The following is a 20,257-nucleotide window of genomic DNA, read 5'->3' on the forward strand; positions in this document are numbered from 1 at the left end:
CTCAGTCCTCTAAAGGGGATTCCCCGAGGGAGTGGAACCTCGCAGATAGTGGATGGACAGATGGAACCCCAAGACGTTTCTTCTCCTGCTCTGAACCCCAAGTGCCCCAGGCAGGTAGAAACTGCCCTACTATGTGCCTGGGGTCCTGGGCAACTGTGTGATTTCTGCAGCCTCAGTTCACCCAGCTGTAAAATGTGTGTTGTCTCACATCCACCTTCAAGGAGGGCCCTGGGCAGAGAACCAACCTACTGAATGCCCCTCCCCCAGGTCCTGGCTGGCCTGATGTGGGGGGTGCGGTCCCTCCTGCAGCTGTAGGGGAAACACCTGGGGTTCCTGTGGTTCCTGGGTTTCTCAGGCGGCATGACCCCTTCGGGACCCCAGGCCAGGTGGCCAGTACTCACAGTCTCAGGGGAGGGGGGGAGGCCTTCCCGGAGCCCCGGCCTCCTCACCGACCTGGAGACAGACTCTGTGTGGGCCTCCCCAGGCAGGGCGGGTGCACTTCCTCCCCCAGCAGGGCAGCATCAGGAGGCCACGCCCTGGGACTTGGGTGCCCAGCACCCTGGGCCCCGCCTGCCCTACCCTAGACCCTTCCGGGGCTCTCTGGAGGTCTGGCCACGGGCATGGCCAGCTAGCAGGCCTGGAGGCGCGGCTCAATGAATAATACAGCTCCCTGGCGGCCAATCGCCTTGCCTTTCGGGGCCACTTACGTTTCCTGGAAGCTCCGTGCAGAGCTCAGGGCTGGGGCCTGGTCGCTCGGGAGCTTCCACTCAGGGAGGGAGGAAAGAGCAGAGGCGGCAGGCCCTGAGCGGGACTGCCCCATTTATCTAACAGCAGCTCTGGGGGTGAGTGGAACGGTGGCAGGGGCAGTACAGGGGGCCTCAGGACCACCTGTGGGCTCTGCACCACCCCCCCTCACCCAAGGGCGGCCCCCTCCATAGCCTTCTTCCCCCTGAACCTCTGCCTAGCTTCCCCCAATCTCTGGGGCCACACCCAAGTGCCTCCTCCAGGCAGCCAGCTCAGCCCTCTCTGTACCAGCTGTACCAACCTGTCGCCTAGGGGCACCAACCACCACTTGGCTTCTAGGAGGTGGTCCCACCCCTGATGGCCTCTCCCCCACCTCACCCCCACCAGACCTAAAAGGTCTTATTTCCCCACAGCAGACCATCAACTAGAAACAGAAAGTACACTGGGCCACTGTCCTGCTTCCTCACCCACCGAGCCTCCAGTCCTCAGGAGGCCCTTGTGCCCCACACAGTCCTCCTTTCTCACATCCCTGGCAGGCGGTTCCTGCCTGAGGGCCTTTGCACCTACTGTGTCCTCTGCCTGGATCCTTCTACGGAAGCTGAATGCAAGGCCAGTGTTCTTTTTCTTTGTGTTTTTAATTTAAGTTGACTTTATTTTTAATTAACCAGAGAACTGTTCAGCTCTGGCTTATGGCGGTGCTGGGAACTAAATCTGGGACTTTGGATCCTTAGGCATGAGTGTGTTTGCATAACCATTATGCTGTCTCCCTAGCCCTTCCTTGTATCTTAAACAAACAAACAAAAAACAAGGGGCAAGGGAGTTGTGCATTTGGTTGAGCCCATATGTTATCATGCATGAGGACTCAGGCTCAAGCCCCACTCCTCAACTGCAGGGGGGAAGCTTTAAAAGCAGTGAAGCAGGGCTGCAGGAGTCTCCCCCTCCTCAATTTCTCTCTGCCCTATGAAATTAAAAATAAATATTAAAAGAAGGAAAATCTTTTTAAAAAGTAAATACTTAAAAAACAATAACAACAGTTTCATTGAGATATAATCCACTTTCCAGCAAACCTGCCCACGGAGCATGTGTTTCAGGGGGTCCCAGGTGGTGGCTCAGCCAGGAGACCACCTGCTTTCTGTGTGTGAGGCCCTGGGTTCGACACCAGCGCCATAGACAGCACCAAGGGGCTCTATGCGTGGTGGAGCCTCGATGCCGTGTTTCTCCCTCTCACTCCTCTCTTTCTCAAAACATAGAAAGATACTGAGCCAGGGAGGTGGATTCTCACAGACGTGAAGCCCTGGGTTTGAGCCAGGGAACAGACAGGGGAGAGGAGGGCAGGCCTGTGCTGAGCCCCATGTGTGAAGGGGCTACATAGCCTCTAGAAGCCTCTGCAGTGGCCCTGCCCTGCCCAGTCCTTAGGATGAGACCCTGCTCTACACTTACCCCGGAGAGACAGGGACAGCCTGGGAGTGTCTGGAAGAAGGAACTGGGGAGGCAGAAGCTGGGGGCCCAAAGTGTGTGGGGGGACCCTGGGGGGGTCAGCATGAGGAGAAAGGTACTGTCTCCACGAGGGACGGAATCTCCTGCATTACAGCTGTGGGCTGGGCCTGACTTGGGTCTGAGCCTCAGTCCCCCCAGAGCACAGCCCCACTGAGGAGCAGCAGGTGACTAATTGTCTTTTAAGCCCCCTGGAAGCTTCTGGAACCTGGCTGCCAGCTGAGCCCTGCTCTCCTCTCCAGATGCACAGCAGTAGGGGCAGGTCTGGGGGCAGGGTCAGCACACCCCTTTCTGCCCCACCCCCAGGTCCCATGTGGCCCCCCCTCAAAGACCCCAATGACCCTTCAAGATACAGAACCATTGCTCCTTCCTGCAAACAGCACCAGATGCAAAAGTGATTTTCTGACCTGCCAGCCCAAGCTCAGAGGCTGAGGATTAGCAAGCTTGCAGGGTCAAAGGGTCCAGGAGTGACCAGGCCACCAGCTGCTACCCGCCCAGCCCCCAGGCCCAGATGTGGTCATCACAAAGCCACCCTGAATGTTGCCTGTGCAGCAGAAAGGGGCTGAGCCCACCCCTCACTGATCTGCTTCCCCACCGCCCACACTTGAGGCTTGAGGATGGAGCCTGGCACAGCACAGACCCCCCTGCTGGAAGGCCCCCCAAGGCCCATGCAGCTGGCACTGCCTTGCCTGCTCCCCCGAGTGGAAAGGGGCTCAGAGAGGCCTGGCTGTCCACCCAGCCACACAGCTCCCAGCCTACCGGTCCCAGCTCTGCTCCGTCCCCAAACGGTCCTCAAGCAGTCCTCTGGCTGGAGACCCTGCCCCACACCCTGGCTTTGGAGCCCCTGGGCAGCGGGCCAGGCCTGGCCACCCAGCCTGCTCCCACACCCCACACACTTTTCCAGATGTGAGTGGGACCCCGCCAGGGTCGACAGGCACCTCGGAGGGAATGGAAGACGCAAGCGGGAAACTATGCACTGTCATGTCCCATCAAACCCTCCAATTTGTGCTGTGGCCGCCGCCCGCTGGGGAGGCAGACCTGCTGACTCAGGCCTCTCGGAGGACTTGCTGTCTGTCTGTCTTTGTCCGACTCTGGAGTGGCTTAGAATTTTTGGAGGTCCCCCACAAGGTGGGGGCAGGGGGCCAGAGAGTTACACATATGCTCCAGAGCCCTGCCCTCCCCAGCTGAGCGGAGGGGTGCCCTATACACACAAGCACTAAGTGAAGTGAAGGTCTGGGGCCAGATCACACACATAGACACACACACACACACACACACACACACACTAAGGCTTCACTGTGGCTTTTAGCCTTTCGGCGGCCCTGCAGAGGTCTTCATGGCTTGATTGCAGGTTTCGCTTATGAACTGTGTGGCCAATACTTTGGGAAGGAAAGAAAGAAGGAAAAAGACAAGGAAGGAAGGTTGATAGAGGCTAGAAACCAGGCAGTGACCTGGGAAGAAAGAAGGGTTTTCTAATCCTTCTCCCTTTAAAAGACCTCTCCTTCTCTCCTTCTTTAAGTTTACTCACTTTTTTTTTTTTTTTTTTGTATAGCTACCAAGGTTATTCACCCAAGCTGCCCCCGGCACAGCCACTCAGAGTCCAGGTTTGCCCACCAGCACCCTGGAGGACCCTGGCAGGCCTGGAGGCCAGAGGAGGACCTGACAGGGTTCGGTGGCTACCCCCCAACTCCCCCTTGCAGCTGAGCTGAGCCTTTCGCATCCGCTGGGGAGGATGCACAGTCCTGAGGTTTCCAGAGCACTGATCCCCGGAAACCACAGAGGGAACGGGAACATCCAGTGTGGATGGAGGAAACAACACAAGAGGCACCAGCCACAGCCTGGAGACCCGCCTGCCGGGCACAGCCTCCAAGTCACACCCTTTACACCCCGGCTGGGGGTTCCCAGACACACACCCCCCCCCCGTCCCCGCCCAGGCCGACACCTAGGTTCCCAGGCACCCTCACCCCACAGCACAGTCAACCACAACCTCTGGAATGAAGGCTTTGGTTATGGTGGCAGAGCGGGGTGGCTGGGTTTCATCTTTTGCTCTGGCTTCCAGGAAGCCAGGCAAGACTCCCCTCAACATCAGGGGACCCCAGGACCTGCCTGGCAGCACACACACACACACACACACACGCACACGCACACGCACACACACTAAGGCTTCACTGTGGCTTTTAACCTTTTGGCCCTGTGAAGATTTTCATGGCTTGATTGTAGGTATTGGCCAATACTTTGGGAAGGAAGGAAGGTTGATAGAGGTTAGAAACGAGGCAGTGACGTGGGAAGAAAGAAGGGTTTTCTAATCCTTCCCCTTTAAAAGACCTCTCCTTTTTAAAGTTTATTCACTTTTTTTTTTTTTTTTGTATGGCTACCAGGGTTATCGCTTAGATTCGGTGCCAGCACTACAAATCCACTGCTCCCTCTGGCCAATCCTTTTTCGATAGTGACAGAGAGAAATTGAGAAGGGAGGAGGAGATAGGGAGAGAGACGACCAGCAGCACTCCTTAAACTCCTTAAACGCTCAGGAAGCTTCCCCCGTGCAGGTGGGGATCAGGGGCTTGAACCTGGGTAACGTGTGCATTCAACTGGGTGTGTCACTGCCTGGCCCCCTCTCCTTTGAAGTTTAAAAACTGCACATGCATGCACACACACACACACACACACACACACACACACACACACACCCTTAGGTATTATCTAAATAATCCTTTCTAAAAATAGGTGGCTGCTGCCTCCCCCCACACCCCCAATCCTGGCTCTACCCAGCCCACCCCACCTCTTACAGTGGAGGAGGCAGAGGTCAGCTGCTCTGAATTCTCAGCAGTGGCTGAGATGGGACCAGCCCTGACTTGGGGCTGGAGGGGGTAGGGCGCCTTCCCTGGGGGCAAGGACCCCCCCCCCCCCCCCCCCGCCTCTCACCTATGTCCACTCCCTCCACCACACAGCTAGTTAGGACCCACCTCCCCATCTGTGCTGGGTGGGGAGAGCAGTGACAGCAGCCGTCAGATCTGAGCCAGGGCTCCGCCCCCAGCAGCCCTGCTCATGATGCATGTATTACCTCATTTCATCCCCCAGTAATCCTCTAAGGTCTGGGGTGTGGGGGCGTGGGGGGCACAGAGCAGCCAGGCGCTTTCTCAGGGCAGGGAAGACCAGAGTCAGCCTAACCCTGACCACCCTGATGTCCGTCTGAGCTGACCTCTCAGTTTGTCTGTTGTGGACAGTCATGTGAAAGTCCCCTGCTGCAGCCAGGGTTGTGGCTTTGCATATTTGAGACCCTGGGTTCGAGCCCCTGCACACAGTCCTCTCAACAGTCCAAGGGTGAGCCCTATCTCCCAGGCTTAGAGAGGCCAGGGGACAGGGCTAAGGTCACAGGGCCATGCTCGGTACCAGTGTGCTCTGCTGGCCCTCATGCCCACCCGATCTGCTGGCTCCTGCCAGATTCCCCCATGGGTACAAGCTGGCCCAGAGCACTGGGCCCTCACCCACACCCTACCTGAGGGTCCGCACAGAGATGCAGTACTTCCACATGAGGCTCCACACCGCGCCACCGTCACCTTTCATGCCTGGGGCCCAGGGACCCTGGGCCAGGCCCTCCCACCCACTTGCCTCTCCTCACTGCCTCTCAACTCACTTCCTTCTTCATGAGGCAGAGGCCCCTGTGCCGGCCCGGGGAAGGCGGGCTCCCTCCCGGGCCACCAGGCAGGCTGTCTGTCCCCACCAGCCCCTCGCTCCCGTCGGTCAGGCACAGGCCCGCCCCTGCCAGGAGACAGCGGTGGCGGTGGGCCAGGGGAGCAGTGAGTCACCGGGCGGGCGGGAGCGAGGGGCGTCCCCTGCCCGTGAGGCGGCCAGTGTCCACAGGCTGCTCTGGGCCAAGACTGCTGGAGGGAGGTGGGCGGGGAGGCGAGGGCGGGCCACATCCTCCAGCTCCTTGTTCCCTGGAGACCTAAACCCAACACCACCCTCTCCTCCGCCCAGTGCAGAAGGGGCTGCCCAGCCCCAGCCTGGAGGAAGCAGCTCAGGGTGGACAGAAAGTCAGCTGGGAAAGTTCAGGGTCTCCTCTCCTCCTGGGAGTGTGGCTGGCCCCAGGGCCTCTGTTGGCTGAGGAGACAGAGTGCCAGTCCTGGCTGGGTCGCTGGCTTGTGGGGGACCCAGAAGACTGCGTGTGGCCACAACTCCTCATGACCCCTCCTAGCCCTGGGCTTTGGTCTCTACCTCCCACAGGGGTAATCTAACTCCCCAATTCTCCTAGTTCATCATGGGCTCTGTATCACATGTAAGGAAACCGAGTCACAGTTGGGGAGGCTGCAGGCCCAGGAAGTGGGATTTGATCCCCGACCACCTGGCTCTGGAGCTTACCCACCTGAGCTCCGTGTGGAGGTGGGCTGAGGGGCTGGGGTTCCTCTGAGCAGCATGGTGCTGGGGCTGGGGCAGGGGCACTTCTATACTCAGTCTCTGGCTGGAGCCCCCCCCCAAGTTCCTGCCCCCCCATCTGTTCTCAGGCCCAGTCCAGGGCAGGCAGCTGGGGCTTCCCAGGCAGAGCCCCCAAGGGGTGGTGACTCAGCGCTTGAGGGCTGTGCTCACAGGCTTCTCCCACCCACGTCCCCACCCAGGAAGCCACCCTCCCCGAGGGCAGGTGCACCAGGTCTAGCTGCCTGCCCACCACATCAGGGGGCCTCCAGGGCTACTCTACCCACAGGATGTCCGGCCACATGGAACAGGCATTGTCTGCCCCGGCAGCCAGGAGGGACCCTGGTTTTTAGGTTACAGCTATGTCTGGCCCTGTGTCCTGCCTAGTGGGTGTAGGCTGGGGACTCCCTCCATGGTCTCAGCCCATTCCCCCAGATGGGAAATAACTGAGTAAATGCTTTATCTATAAGCATGAGAGTACGGCAAAGAGCAAGAGAACCAAAGTGTCGCTTGGCACACATGATACAGAGGATCAAACACGGGGCCTCACGTGTGCAAGCCTGGCACCCGACAAATGGCATCACCGCCCTGGCTGCCAGAAAGGTCTTTCTGAAAGCAAGAGGGGCCTCAACAGACACAACAGCTTCTTTGGGGGGGACTTGGGTTTCCAAATTCTCTCTCCTCGTCACAGCAGCTGCTTCACTCCGGAGGTGGCTGCCCCCCTCAGCTACCACACCCCCAGAGGCAGGAAGCTCACCCCTTCCCCAGGTGGCTTCTGCCCTGTGAGAACTCTGCCCAGGACACAGCCTCCCTCTCTCCCTCCCTCGTCACACTGGCCTCACCTCCTCATGCTAGAATGAGCCGGCCATGCAAGGGCTTCCTCAGCGCCTTTGGGGATGGAGGCTCTGCCTAACACTTCCATCCACTCACCTCCCTCTCACAGCCACAGACTCCCTCATCCATTCACACAATTTCACCAGTCCCCCTCTCCCCTCCTAATCATCGATGCATTCCCTTCATCCAGCTTTAGATCCACATCCTATTCATCCTTCCTCCCAATCACCCACTATCTATTCACCCATCCACCCATCCATTGTCTGCCCATCCACTCATCAACTTGCACCCCACTCTCCTCCATCTGCCCATCCATCCATTCATCATCCTACACCCCCACTCCTGTTTCTATTCTATCATCTATCTACCATCCTCCCATCCTCCCATCCATCCATCCATCCATCCATCCATCCATCCATCCATCCATCCATCCATCACCTTGCACCACTGCCCCTGTTCCCATTCTATTATCTCCCTGGTGAATCCCATGCTTCTTCTCCCTCTCCCTCTCCCTCTCCCTCTCCCTCTCCCTCTCCCTCTCCCTCTCCCTCTCCCTGCCCCTGCCTCTGCCCCAGGCCCCTGTGCTGCCTGCCAGGCTGTACCTCTCCTGGGTCTGCCCCAGGTGTGAGCCCTGCCCTCTGGGCTGAGGCCTCCCCCCTAACGCTAGCCTGGGGTGGAAGCCCAGCCAGTACTGTGCATGTGCACACCCTAAGGACCCACTGTTTTCCACTGGGAACTAACATGTTTCCCTCAAGGTCAACTCCAAGGCTACTTCTGCGAGGAAGCCACTTATCCGTGTGTTTGTTCCTTCATCCACTCAACAGAGAGTGTGCTCACCTTCCTGGGAGCAAGGATCCACTTGAGGGCTTGAAGCCTGGGGGTGGGGGGCACGGGAGAGGGAGACCCAGCAACAAAGTCACAAAGCAGACAAAGGGAGATCTATGCAGCAGCCAGTGGCACACCCAGCTAAGTGCATATAGTACAAGGGTCCAGGGTCCAGCCTCTGGCTCCCTGCCTGTAGGGGAGAAGCTTCATAAGTGGTGAAGTAGGTCTGCAGGTGTTTTTCTTTCTCTCTCCCTCTCTATCTCTCCCTCATCTCTCAATTTCTCTCTGTCAGATACAATAAAATGGAAAAAAATGGCTTCCAGGAGCAGTGGATTCATAATGTTGGCACTGAGCCCCAGTGATGACCCTGGAGGCACAAAGAAAAAAAAAGGGGGGTGTGGGGGAGAGAAAATATATAACTCCTGGTGACCAGCTCCCCTCCCAGCCTTCTTGCCCCCCTCCCCCCAGGAGCCCACCCGGCACCCACTCTGCAGACGTGCTGGCTGTGTCTGTCCCCACAGAGCAGAGGGGTCAGCATGGTTCTGAGCACACAGTTTCCAGTCACCCCCATGGGCTAGGTTTCAGACCTCACATTCTTCTCTCATAGGCATGCTTTTGGTGGGTGTGCCAGGGCTTGAACCCAGGGTCTCACATGTGCAAAGTATGTGCTTTACCACTGAGCTACATTCCTGACTGACTTCCCTCCATCTCTCTCTCTTTCTATTCTTTTTTTTTTTTTTTTTTGCCTCCAGGGTTATCACTGGCGCTCGGTGCTTGCATTACAAATCCATTGCTCCTGGAGGCTTCCCCCCTTTTTGTTGCCCCCTTGTTTTTACTGTTGTTGTGGCTATTATTAGTTGTTATTGCTGTTACTGTTGTTGGATAAGACAGAGAGAAATCGAGAGAGGAAGGGAAGACAGAGGGGAGAGAAAGACAGACACCTGCAGACCAGCTTCACTGCTTGTGACCCCATGCAGATGGGGAGCTGGGGGATCGAACCTAGATCCTTACGCTGGTCCTTGAGCTTTGCACCGTGTGGGCTTAACCCGCTATGCTACCGCCCGATCCCCTCTATTCATTTTTTTAAATGTTATTTTATTATATTTATTTTTGGATAGAGACAGAGAGAACTTGAAAGGAGAGGAAAAGATGGGGAGGAGAGAGGGAAAGGGAGAAGGAGAGGGAGAAGGAGAGGGAGAGGGAGGGAGGGAGGGAGGGAGGGAGAGAGAGAGAGACAGGGTCAGCCTCTAAGCTCCCAGACTGGGGTGCGGTGAGGAACCAGGGCAGAAGCAGGACAGGGAGGAGCTGTTGCTGGAAACATGGAAATAGCTGGTGGCCTGGAAGCTGGCTTCTAGAAAGATCCTCAGAGGAGAGGGAGAAGTCGGGCGGGGGTGAGAGGGCTGCAGATGACCCCTGGGTTTCTAGACTGAGTAACTGAGTGGACAGAAGTTTTGCAGGTGGTGGTGGGGACCTAGGGACAATCAGAGGGGACAGACTGGTTGGGGTCGTGCCAGGTCTCAGGGGACAACTGTTGCTCGGGAGGAGTGAGGGCCCCAGCTCTCTCTGACCAGAAAATCACTTGGGGTTTTCGATGTTTGCAATAAAACAAATTGAAAATTGATGGGAACTTTGGTGGTGGGCACCGTGTGAAACTCTCCCCTCTCCCTCCAGAATGATGCAGTGCTGTGAATCAATGGAAATGAAACAAAGCTTTAAAAGCAGCCAGCGGAAAACAGAGAGAAAAAGCCAGGTGGCTCAACCCCACGCAGGCCAAATAAAGCACAGGTGGCCACATTTTGTACCTTGTTCCTTCTCATCAAAACTGACTGTGCTTCCATTTCCTCCAGGAAACCTCTCACGATTGGTCCAGCTCCAGGGAGGCCTGTGGGCTCTCTGCAAGTCCTGGAGGCCTGAAGACACCAAAGTAGGAGGAATCCCCTGCAGCATCCTTGGTCCCCAGCATGGCACCTGGCCCAGAGGAGGAGCTGCCAATACTTGCTGGGTGGACTAGTGGGCCGCACTGCGTTCAGTGAAGCCCCCCCCCGCCCCCTCCCCTTTGTGCTTTGCAGAGAAGAAAACTGAAGGCTAGGGGAGGGGCATGGCCTGCCTGAGGTGGACCCAGGGTCCCTGTGTGACAGCTGCCCACCCCTCCTCAGAACCAAGGGGGGACGGGCAGGAAGCTTGAAGACAATTGCCTGATCTTATCAAGCTTTGCCACTGAGAGAAAACAGGATAGGGCCAGGCCCGCCCCAGGACGTCTCACCGGCCCTGCTCTGGTGGCTGCCACCTGGGACCTGGCCCCAGCTGGCTTGACTGTGGGACAGATGGAGCCCCAGAGGGGAGGGACCGACACTGGCTGTCACAGTGGTGTTCAGTCCTCCAGGGTCTGCTCCCCTCTGGAATTGGGGACCAGGGTCTGCACCCCATCTGCCACAGGGGGCCCAGTCCTAGTGCTGGAGGTGGCAATAACATCCTGTTCACAACCTCCTCCCAGGGCCCACTCTGAGGGGGCTGCGCTGTGTGGCTGTCCCATGTCATCCCTGGAGGGCTGTGACTATAAACAATGCTCGGCACAGAGTCTAGTCTGGGTGTTTTCTGAGCAAGGAACCTTTTGTTTTTACTTTATTTATTTATTTTAAAGAAAGAAAAAGAGGAGAAATGACCACCAGGGACAGTGGGGCCACACAGGCATGGAACCCCAGAGATCACTGTGGCTGAAGCAGTGTGGCAGGGAGGCAGCTGTGTGTGTGTTTCACCCAGAGCCAGGGCCTCACCTGCCCAGGGCAGGGCCCTTCCAGAAACTTCTCCGTGGTTTCCCACCTGTGGGCAGCCCAGCTCCATGCTCAGCCTGGCCTATCGACTAGCCTGAAAAACTGCAGTATCATCAGATTTCTCCTGCCCCCTTCCTCCTCCTCCTCCTCCTCCTCCTCCTCCTCCTCCTCCTCCTCCTCTTCCTCTTATTTCAGCACTGGGGAATTAACTCTGTGCCTCACTCACGCATAAACTTCTAGGTGGCTTCCCTGCTCAGTTTCTTTGTGTTTATTTTTTGCCAGAGCACTGTTCAGCCCTGGCTGATGGTGGTGCAGGGGATTGAACCTGGGACTTGGAAGCCTCAGGCATGAGAGTCAGTTTGCAGAACCATGATGCTGTCTGCCCTGCACTCGTTTTCTTTCTCTTTGCCCCCAGGGTTACCCTTGGAGTTCCAAGTCTGCATGACTCCTCCACTCCCAGTAGATTATTACTATTTTCTTTTTAGATAGAGGGAGAGTGGGACACAGAGAGGAGAGACACCTAAGTCCTGCTTTACGGCATGCAAAGCTCTCCCCCTGCCGGGGCTCTCATGTGATGACCAGGGACTAGAACCCAGGCCTTTTTTAAAATTTCTTTATTAGGGGATTAATGTTTTACATTTATGAGTGGCAAAGTGTGCACTCTACCAGGTGAGCTATCTCCTAGCCCCCTCCTAGCTCAATTTCTTTCCTTTTTTTTTTTTTTTTTGTCATTTAGAGATCTAAAAGAGACATCACAGTTCTGTTCTGTTCTGCCATGCCCCAACCCCCACTGGCACTGTACTTAGGGTTTGCGAGGGAGGTGCTGTGGGCATGCCCCTACCCTGCTGTGTGAGCCAAGTCCCAGGGAGCAGGAACTAAGGGAGACCGAGGGGCAGGTTCAAACAGCCTGGCTTCTCTGTTAGACTGAGCTTGGAAGATACTGGGTGCTTCCAGGTGGAGGAGGCTGACAGCTGTGCAGTAGGTGGGGCTCACTCAGACCCCAATGTGAACACATCAACCACAACACAATCTGAGAAGGAGGCCGTGGGAGGGAGGGAGCTGTGGGGAGGAGGTGGCGCAGCTGTGCGGCTCCTGTCTTGCATTCATGAGGCCCTGGATTTGATCCCGGTGCCAAGGGCGGAGACAAGCAGAATCCCATGAGTTTTGCCGTGGGGCTTCGGTCTCTTCTGTCTCATAAAAGATTGCAAAACATTTGGCCTGGGGAGTGAGCTCAGTGGCTGAACACATGCTTGAGGGCCTGGGTATGTGCCCTGGCACCACAATAAACAGGAAGGAAGGGGGGGGTCGGGCGGTAGCTCAGCGGGTTAAGCGCACATGGTGCAAAGCGCAGGGACCGGCATAAGGATCCCAGTTTGAAGCCCCGGCTCCCCACCTGCAGGGAGGTCACCTCACAAGTGGTGAAGCAGGTCTGCAGGTGTCTGTCTTTCTCTCCCCCTCTGTCTTCCCCTCCTCTCTCCATTTCTCTCTATCCTATCCAACAACGACAACAGCAATTACAACAATAATAATGACAACAACAAGGGTAACAACAAGGGTAACAAAATGGGGGAAATGGCCTCCAGGAGCGGTCGATTCATGGTGCAGGCACCCAGCACTAGCAATAACCCTGGAGGCAAAAAAAAAAAAAAAAAAGAAAAAAGGAAGGATGGAAGGAAGGGGAGGGAGGGGGGAGAGAATGAAATGATGGAAGGGAGGGAGGAAAAGAAAGAAGTGAAAGAAAGAAGTGAAAGAAGAAGGAGAGGGAGGGAGGGGGAAGGAAGGAAGGAAGGAAGGAAAAGGCCCCTGGGAAAGCTGACAGAAGCCCTCATGCGATGAGCGGAGCAGATATAGCTGGGCTGGCTGACTGTGCAGGACCCAACTCACCCTGGGCAGCTGAGGGGACAGTCTCTGTTTCCAAATGTGGTTTTAAGTTTGCAGTGACCAACAGTTAAAAACAAACAAACAAAATAAAAACCCCCCCAAGCAATGCACAAAACCCGAATTACAGTAAGATGTTTTTGCCCTGAATGCGTCTATTTCAAAAGGAAACTTTATATCCCACCCCCCCAAGTGGAAAACTGGTATCATTTGCTGTAAGTAGAAGGTTACCATGAAAACAAGACAATGTTATTCAGTTTCAAGCAGATACTGTTTCCTGCCAAGGGCCCGGGCTTCAAACCTGCCCTGTCTTTGTTACAAAAAAAAAAAAAAAAAAAAAAAGGCTGGCAGTCAGAGAGCTGGGCACAGGTAGGCCAGCTGCACCTGCTTAGGCAAGGCCCACCATCTCCTGCTCCCCTACCCAACCCCTGTGGGGAAAGAGCAGAGGCAGAGGTGTGGGTAGATTCACCCCAGCCTGCAGCAGAGAGGGCTTACTTGGACCCAGAATGTCTGCAGTATCTGCGTGTCTCTGAGTGTCTGTAGCAGTTTGGGGCCATCCGAGGCATCACGGACTCCAGGAGCTTCAGAGTTGGGGTTCAGATGAGGAAACTGGGGTGGGACATGGCAAGTCTGTACAGGGCAGGGAGCCAGGTAGGTCAAGACTTTAGGCTGCCAACCCATCAAACCTGTGTCTACAGACATTTAACTGAGCACCTGCTATGTGTCACGGGTGAGCAGATTCCTCCCTCAAAAAAAAAAAAAAAAAGGCATTTGGTGGGATAAAGTAAGCAAATGGAAGAAATACCTTCTTACATTGGCGGGATGATATGGTCAAGAAAACTATGTTTGTGGGGGGGGGTAGTGGTGGTGGGGAGGAATTGAGTTGAGGGGAGAGATCAGGGAGGCCTCACGGAGGAGAAGGCTGAGAGCTTAATGACTGAGCATGAGCCTGTGCCGTCATCCCTCAGCAACCCCTTTCCTCCTTTCTATCACAGGCACATTTCATACTTGCAGGAAAGTGGCAGGAAGAGCATCAAAAACCCTCACCAGCACTCACCCAGCACCCCCACCTGGTACCTGCCCCCCGAGACTTGAGCCTGTTCTCTGCCCCCCATGTACTTCTTCCTCAAGACCCTGGAGGGCCTTTACCCCAACACTAAGGACACGCGCTGACACCATCACGGTGCCAAGCAGGAGGCTGGCATTGGCCAACACACCTGCCCTCCGGCGCCTCTGCAGACAGTGGCCACTTTCTCCTTCAGGTTACAGAGCTCTGCAGCCTCTGGCCCAGCCACTGGGGCCTAGACTCAAGCCAGCACCACGGCAGGAGAGACTTTGTGTCACCACCATGCTACCTCTCCCATCCTGGCCTACAGAGTTTTTAAGCTTTGATTTTTGACTCCTAATAGTGTTTTCCAAGCTGTGATTGGTACTGTAGTGTGGTGCTCCCACGCGGTGCTGGGGACTCAAACCTGGATCCTTGCCCAAGGTAAAGTGTATACCCTACCAGGCTAGCCACCAATCTCCCCCCACCCCAACCTCCTTCTGCACTCCCCCTCTCCTAAGGGGCATGTGTGAGCCGCTACAAAACCGCCTTCTCTGGGGTCAACTTCCTCATTCTTTTATTTATTATTAAAATATATTGCCAGCATGGTTATCTCTGGGGCTCAGTGTGGGCCACTTTTTACTTCTCTTCTCTTTTCTTCTCTTTTCTTTTCTTTCTATCTTATTTGATAGGACAGACAGAAATGGAGAGGGGAGAGGGAGATAGGGAGGGAGAGAGAAAGAGAGACACCTGCAGACCTGCTTCACTGCTCATGAAGCATCTCCCCTGTAGGTGGGGAGTTGGGACTCAAAGCTGGGTCCTTGCACGTGGCACTGTGTGCACTCAGCTAGGTGAGTCACTGCCTGGCCCCCAAACTTTCTCATTCTTCTATTTTGAGAGATAGATAGAGAGGGGGAGAGAGAGAGGGAGAGGGAGAATGGGGAGGAAAGGGAGAGAGAAGGAGGAGGAGGAGAAGATGAATGGGAAGAGGAGGAGGAAGAGGAGGAAGAAAGAGGAGGCAGAGGAGACGAGCACAACCCTGACTCACCACCCCTGGAGGTCACCTAGTGCCACCTGTGGTGCTCCCCTCTGGTGCCAGGCCTCAAACCCAGGGCCTCACACACATGCTCAGGCGCTTGCTGGACCAGGCGAGCCATCCGGCTGGGGTCCAGCCTCCTCTGTGCCCTCAGGCAGAGGCCCAGGCCTGCCAGCTTTGCATCTCCTGCTCTGAACCTGGAGGGAACTCAGGATGGATTCACAAGCCATCGTGGGGGTTGGTGGAGACACCACTTGACAAGTCAGATTGAGGTCCCCCAGCCTGACCCCAAGTCTGCCCTGTCGCCCAAACTCCCACGGCCTGCTGATGCCCACTGTTGAGTGGCTCAAAGCTCAGTCTTTCCATTCTTTGTTTTAGAGAGAGAGCGAAAGAGAAAGCAGAGAGGGAGGGAGTGGCACAGAGACAGAAAGAGACATCCTAGCTCCGTCCCGCCACCCAAGGAACTTGCCTGGTGCAGTTAGTGGTGCCCCTGTGTGGCGCTAGGGCTCAAACCTGGGGCCTCATGCTCTACAGGGTGAGCTCTCAAGTTTCTGACCCACCTGGCCCCAGGGGCTTCTAGCAGAAGTGCAGGGTGAGAGCTGCACCCCCCCCCCCCCCGCCACACACACACAAGCTGAGAGCAGGCAGCAGGGTCCCAGCAGGCTCAGGGGAGGCTTCCAAGTCAGTGTGTTTGTGTGCGTGTGCGTGTGCGTGTGCGTGAGCGTGAGCGTGAGCGCAGAGTCCCAGATGCCCGTGACACTCCCTCAAGGGACCTGGGAGGTGGCTCAGCGACACATCACAGGACTTGCGTGCCTGAGGCCCAAGGCACCATCTAGCACCTTGCCCACCAGAGCTGAGAGCTGTTCTAGTCTCTCCCCAGATCAACAGATGGCAGGTGGAGAAAGTGGCCTGGGAGGGGCTGGGCAGTGATGCACCTGGTTGAACACACATAATACCATGTGCAAGGACCCGGGGTCAAGCCTCTGGTCCCCATCTGTAGGGGGAAAAGCTTTGCAAGTGGTGAAGCAGGGCTGCAGGTGTCTCTCTGTTTCTTTCCCTCTCTATCTCCTCCTTCCCTCTTGATTTCTGATGGTCTCTATCCAGTAAATAAAGATAATATATATTTTTTTAATAAAAGAGAAAGTGGCCTGGGAGGTGAGACCATGATTGGAGCATCCGCAACCATGAGGTCCTGAGTTTGATTCCTAACACTGCATGTGCCAGTGATGCGCAGGTTCTCTCTCTCTCTCCCTCTCTCTCTGTGTGTGTGTGTCTCATGTTCATGAATAAATAAATTTGCAATAATAAAATAAGACTTCATAGTTCAACTTGAAAAAATAAAGAGGGGTCTGAGAGGTGGTGCATTGGATAAAGCAAGAGGTCCTGAGTTCAATCCCCAGTAACACATGTGCCAGAGTGATGTCTGGTTCTTTCTCTCTTCTACCTTTCTCATTAATAAATAAAAAAAATTGTTGATTAATTAAATGAAAGTAAAGGCAAGAAGGAGGAGGAGGATGGGAAGGAGAAGAAAAAGAGGAGGAGAAGGAGGGAGAAGGAAGTAGAGGAGGAGGAGGAAGAAGAAGAAATGAAGGAGAAAGGAAGGGAGGGAGGAAGGAAGGAAGGAAGGAAGGAAGGGAGGAAGGGAAAATCCCTTACAGCGGAGGACCTAGAACTACACTGACCGAGGGAACAATATCTGTGCGGGCCAGGGCTGAGCAGAGCTAGGGGGGAAGCCCACGACATCCCCAGCATTCTCCTCACCTCCTCTCACCCTTCCCCTCCTTACTGCTTCTGGCTTTCACGGTGCCCTCCAGGATGCTGTACCACTACCTGTAGCACCATGAAGGGAAGCCTGCCACATCATTGGCAAGATGGATATCTGAACCAGGGCAGATTGGTGCAGGGAATACTATACATCAGAGAAAATAGACCTATGTAACCATGCCTAACTTAGCAGTGTGTGTGTGTGTGGGGGGGGACCTGTCCTGAGAGACCCGCCTGAGACAACCTTGCCATTGCTGCCATGTGACCACCATAGAGAGCACTCACAGAACCCCAGTCGGGAGAGACATCACACACTGAGGCTGCCTGGCAGAGTCTGCTGGGACTGACAAACATCGTCAAGTGATGTGTGACTCTACAGGGAGACACAGATGACTGGCGGCAGTAACACTGAGGGAAAACACCTTTATCCTGAAGAGATGCTCACACGCCCAAGTCCGCAGTCCATCATCCATGCAGCCAAGGGAGTGGGGGCTGCCCTGGTGAGTACTGGTGGATAAACAGAGAAACAAAAGGCTAGAATATTACTCAGCCTTGAAAAGGGAGTACCTTGTATGGCCCGGGAGGGGAGTTCAGCAGGTCACATGCAGGACTTGCAAGCCTGGGCTTTGAGTTTGATCTCCTGCATATCACACACCAGAGGTTTGTGGAGACAGGAAGTAGGAGAAAGCTCATTTGACAGGAGCTGGGGATGGGTGAAGGCTGGCAGGAACTGTCACACAACCACATCAAGTGTCTGGGACCCTGAACTGTGCACTTGAGAGACCATTAAAGTGCCCAGCCCGTGGCTGAGGAGGTGGCTCGGTTGCTGGAGTGTTGAACTCGAAGGTCTGAGGTTCCCAGTTCAGCCCCATGTGCCAGAGTGCTTTGGCCTCTCTCTCCCTCCCACTCCCTCTCTCTCCTAAAAGATTAACTTTATGTTAGGTGTATTCTCCTATAACAAAATAATGTCGGGACCAGGCGGTGGCACACTCAGTCAGCACACGTATCACCATGCACAAGGATCTGGGTTCCAGCCCCTTCTTCGCACTTGCCAGGGGATGCTTCATGAGCGGTGAAGCAGGTTTCTTTCTATCTCCTCCTCTCTATCTCCCCTTCCCCTCTAAATTTCTCTTTGTCCTGTCAAATAAAACTAAAGTAAAAAGCAAAAAAAAGGGGGGGCAACTGTAGTGCTAGCAACAAGCCCCAGTGATAACCCTGGTGGCAATAAAAAATAAATAAAATAAAGTAAAATAAAATAATGACATTATATCCTTACATTTTAAACACATACAATAATCTTTTGTGTTATCCTGGAAAATATACACACTGAAGGGGGGGTTGCTCTGCTCAGGTTCAGCTGGGGAGGGAAGTTGGGGCCCAGGTCAGGATTTGAGGGTGTCCCTCAGAGGCACACACCACACCACTCACAGTCTCCTGAAGCCAGGCTCCACTCCTATGCCTTCTTTGCACTTGAACTCTTGCGTCAATGGGAGAGCCCTCAAGTCCGGGACTGCAGGGCTGGGGCTGGGGGTCCTTTGCCCTCTCACAAAGACCTTGGGCCAAATCGGAGAGACCGGGGGTCTCCATCCTCCTAAGGAGTGCAGAAGCACCCCCCCCCCAACTCAGCCTGTCCTGTGCCACCTCCTGGAAGTCAGCCGGCGTGCTCCGCCCCCAGCCCCCATCCTGGCAGGGCTGCAGGATCATTTCGCATGAATGTAAGTTCTCTAATGAAGAATAATTAACAGCTTCAAGGGAGCTGGGCACACCCTGTGTTTAGAAGTGGCTAATTACACATTGTCTGCAAAACACCCCATTCATAGCTCTTAAGTTTAGGGTCGCTGCTTCAGACAAGGAATATGGCAACGTGTGTGTGTGTGTGTGTGTGTGTGTGTGTGCGTGTGTGTGGGGGGGGTTTGGGACAGCCCTGTCTCTCAACTCCCTACCAAGTATAGCACCCCTCCTCTCCGCACGGGGCGCTGGCTTTCCGAGCACCCTGGCAGGTCCAGGTCAGGAGCCTGACCTGCCCCCAACATGACCCCCACATCCTCAGCCTCACTTCTGACCACCTTAACTCATGCCATAGTAGCTCCTGCCTCCATCCATTTGTTGTGCTGGCCTTCTAACCAGGGCCCTCTCCCACTCAGGCCACCTCCTGCAGGAAGCCTTCTTGGATTTCTCCCTGGGACCTTCTTCATGCTGCTGTTATCTTTGTGCTCTCTTTCTCCCCCCCTGCATGTCAGGGCCTGTTAGTGGGGAGGACTCTTTCCCCTTGCGGCGGGGGGAGACTGGGGATCCCCTTGGGGGCTTTATTTCACTTGTCTGTATAATGAGGCTTGAGAAAACAGCACCCCTCCCTGTAGTGGACGAGGGCCACAGGGCTCCTGGGGGCTGAGCTGAACCAGTCACTATTACGTGGACCGTGAGGCCCCTCCCCAGAGACCCTTCCTGGGTGCAGCAGTGGGTAGAGTCGGTGCTTTGCGGGCCTGTGGCAGGGTTGAGTCCCTGCTACTGCAGAGGCCCTAAGATGCTTAAATAAGCAAGTCAGTAAATCTTTCTAAAAAGAGAACTCAGCTCCTATGCCCTGTCCTGGGGTCCCTTTCTGCCACCCCCTGAACAAGCCTGTCCACTGACAGCTGTCAGGCATATCCCCTTATCTGGAATAACCATCCTCACTTTCCAGATCTAGCCAACCCCTCGGGACATTTCACTGCCTGTTGTGCTGCTACCTCTTCCAGGAAGCCCTCACAACCAATCCTGCTCCTTGGTTGTGGCTCTGAGCACCCATGGACACCGCTGTGTTGGCAGAAGTAGGGATGCCAGGGTCAATATTCCCACTCAATATTCCCGTGGCAGACCATGCCCTCAGACAGCAGCTCTCTGTGCCGTGTAGCCAGGATGGGAACCCAGGGCCCTGTACCATGGGCGGCAGGCAGGTGGGGACCTGGTTCTGAGCTGTGCTGATTCGATGCTGGCCTAGCCTTGCTCCTGGTGGCGACCCAGGCTCAGGGACTTCCTATCTGAAGCCCCTGCCCTCCTGGGGGAAGCCCACTGGCTGGAGAAGAGCCCTGCTCAGTCCCAGCACTGCCCGTGGGAAATCAGGACACACCATTTCCCAGGAAAAGTGGCACTTGGGACCCCAGTCCTAATCGCAAGGCCACGAGTGAACCATATCCAGGCTCCAGGGGCCTGTGTCCCTCCTCACTGCTGCAAGATCTCCCCATGCCCCCAGACGCCACTGTGTCACCAGTCAGGTCTGCGTGGACCTGTGCAAAGCCACACAGTGAGGTTGGGCTGGGGCTCTGGCTGCCTGGTCTGCAGGACCTCATCCTCCTCAGGGAACCAGACTCCAAACCCTGCTGGAGACTGTAGACGCAGGGTGGGGGACCCTGAGGTTGGGGGTGCTGGCATAGGCCCAGCATCTGCCACACCCTATCCCCGGCCCCTGGGTCCCAGCAG

The 20,257-nt window shown here is 55.5% G+C and overlaps 1 protein-coding gene across 7 annotated transcripts in view; it reads right to left on the reverse strand.

Annotated features, from left to right (window-relative positions):
* The window catches only part of IQSEC1 (IQ motif and Sec7 domain ArfGEF 1), a 236,619-nt gene that overhangs the window by 94,542 nt on the left and 121,820 nt on the right, over positions 1 to 20,257 (reverse strand). The window contains exon 1 of one of the 7 annotated variants that reach the window (XM_060180317.1): positions 5,735 to 5,970. The exons of 5 other annotated variants lie outside the window; for them this stretch is intronic. In XM_060180317.1, the coding sequence (XP_060036300.1) occupies positions 5,735 to 5,802 (68 nt within the window). In that variant the 5' untranslated portion in view covers positions 5,803 to 5,970. Of the gene's footprint in view, positions 1 to 401; positions 463 to 5,734; positions 5,971 to 20,257 lie in introns of those variants that run through there. One more of the 7 variants, XM_060180321.1, reaches the window with a different exon arrangement.

The sequence above is a fragment of the Erinaceus europaeus genome, chromosome 21 (genome assembly GCF_950295315.1).
Source record: "Erinaceus europaeus chromosome 21, mEriEur2.1, whole genome shotgun sequence".
Taxonomy (NCBI): domain Eukaryota; kingdom Metazoa; phylum Chordata; class Mammalia; order Eulipotyphla; family Erinaceidae; genus Erinaceus; species Erinaceus europaeus.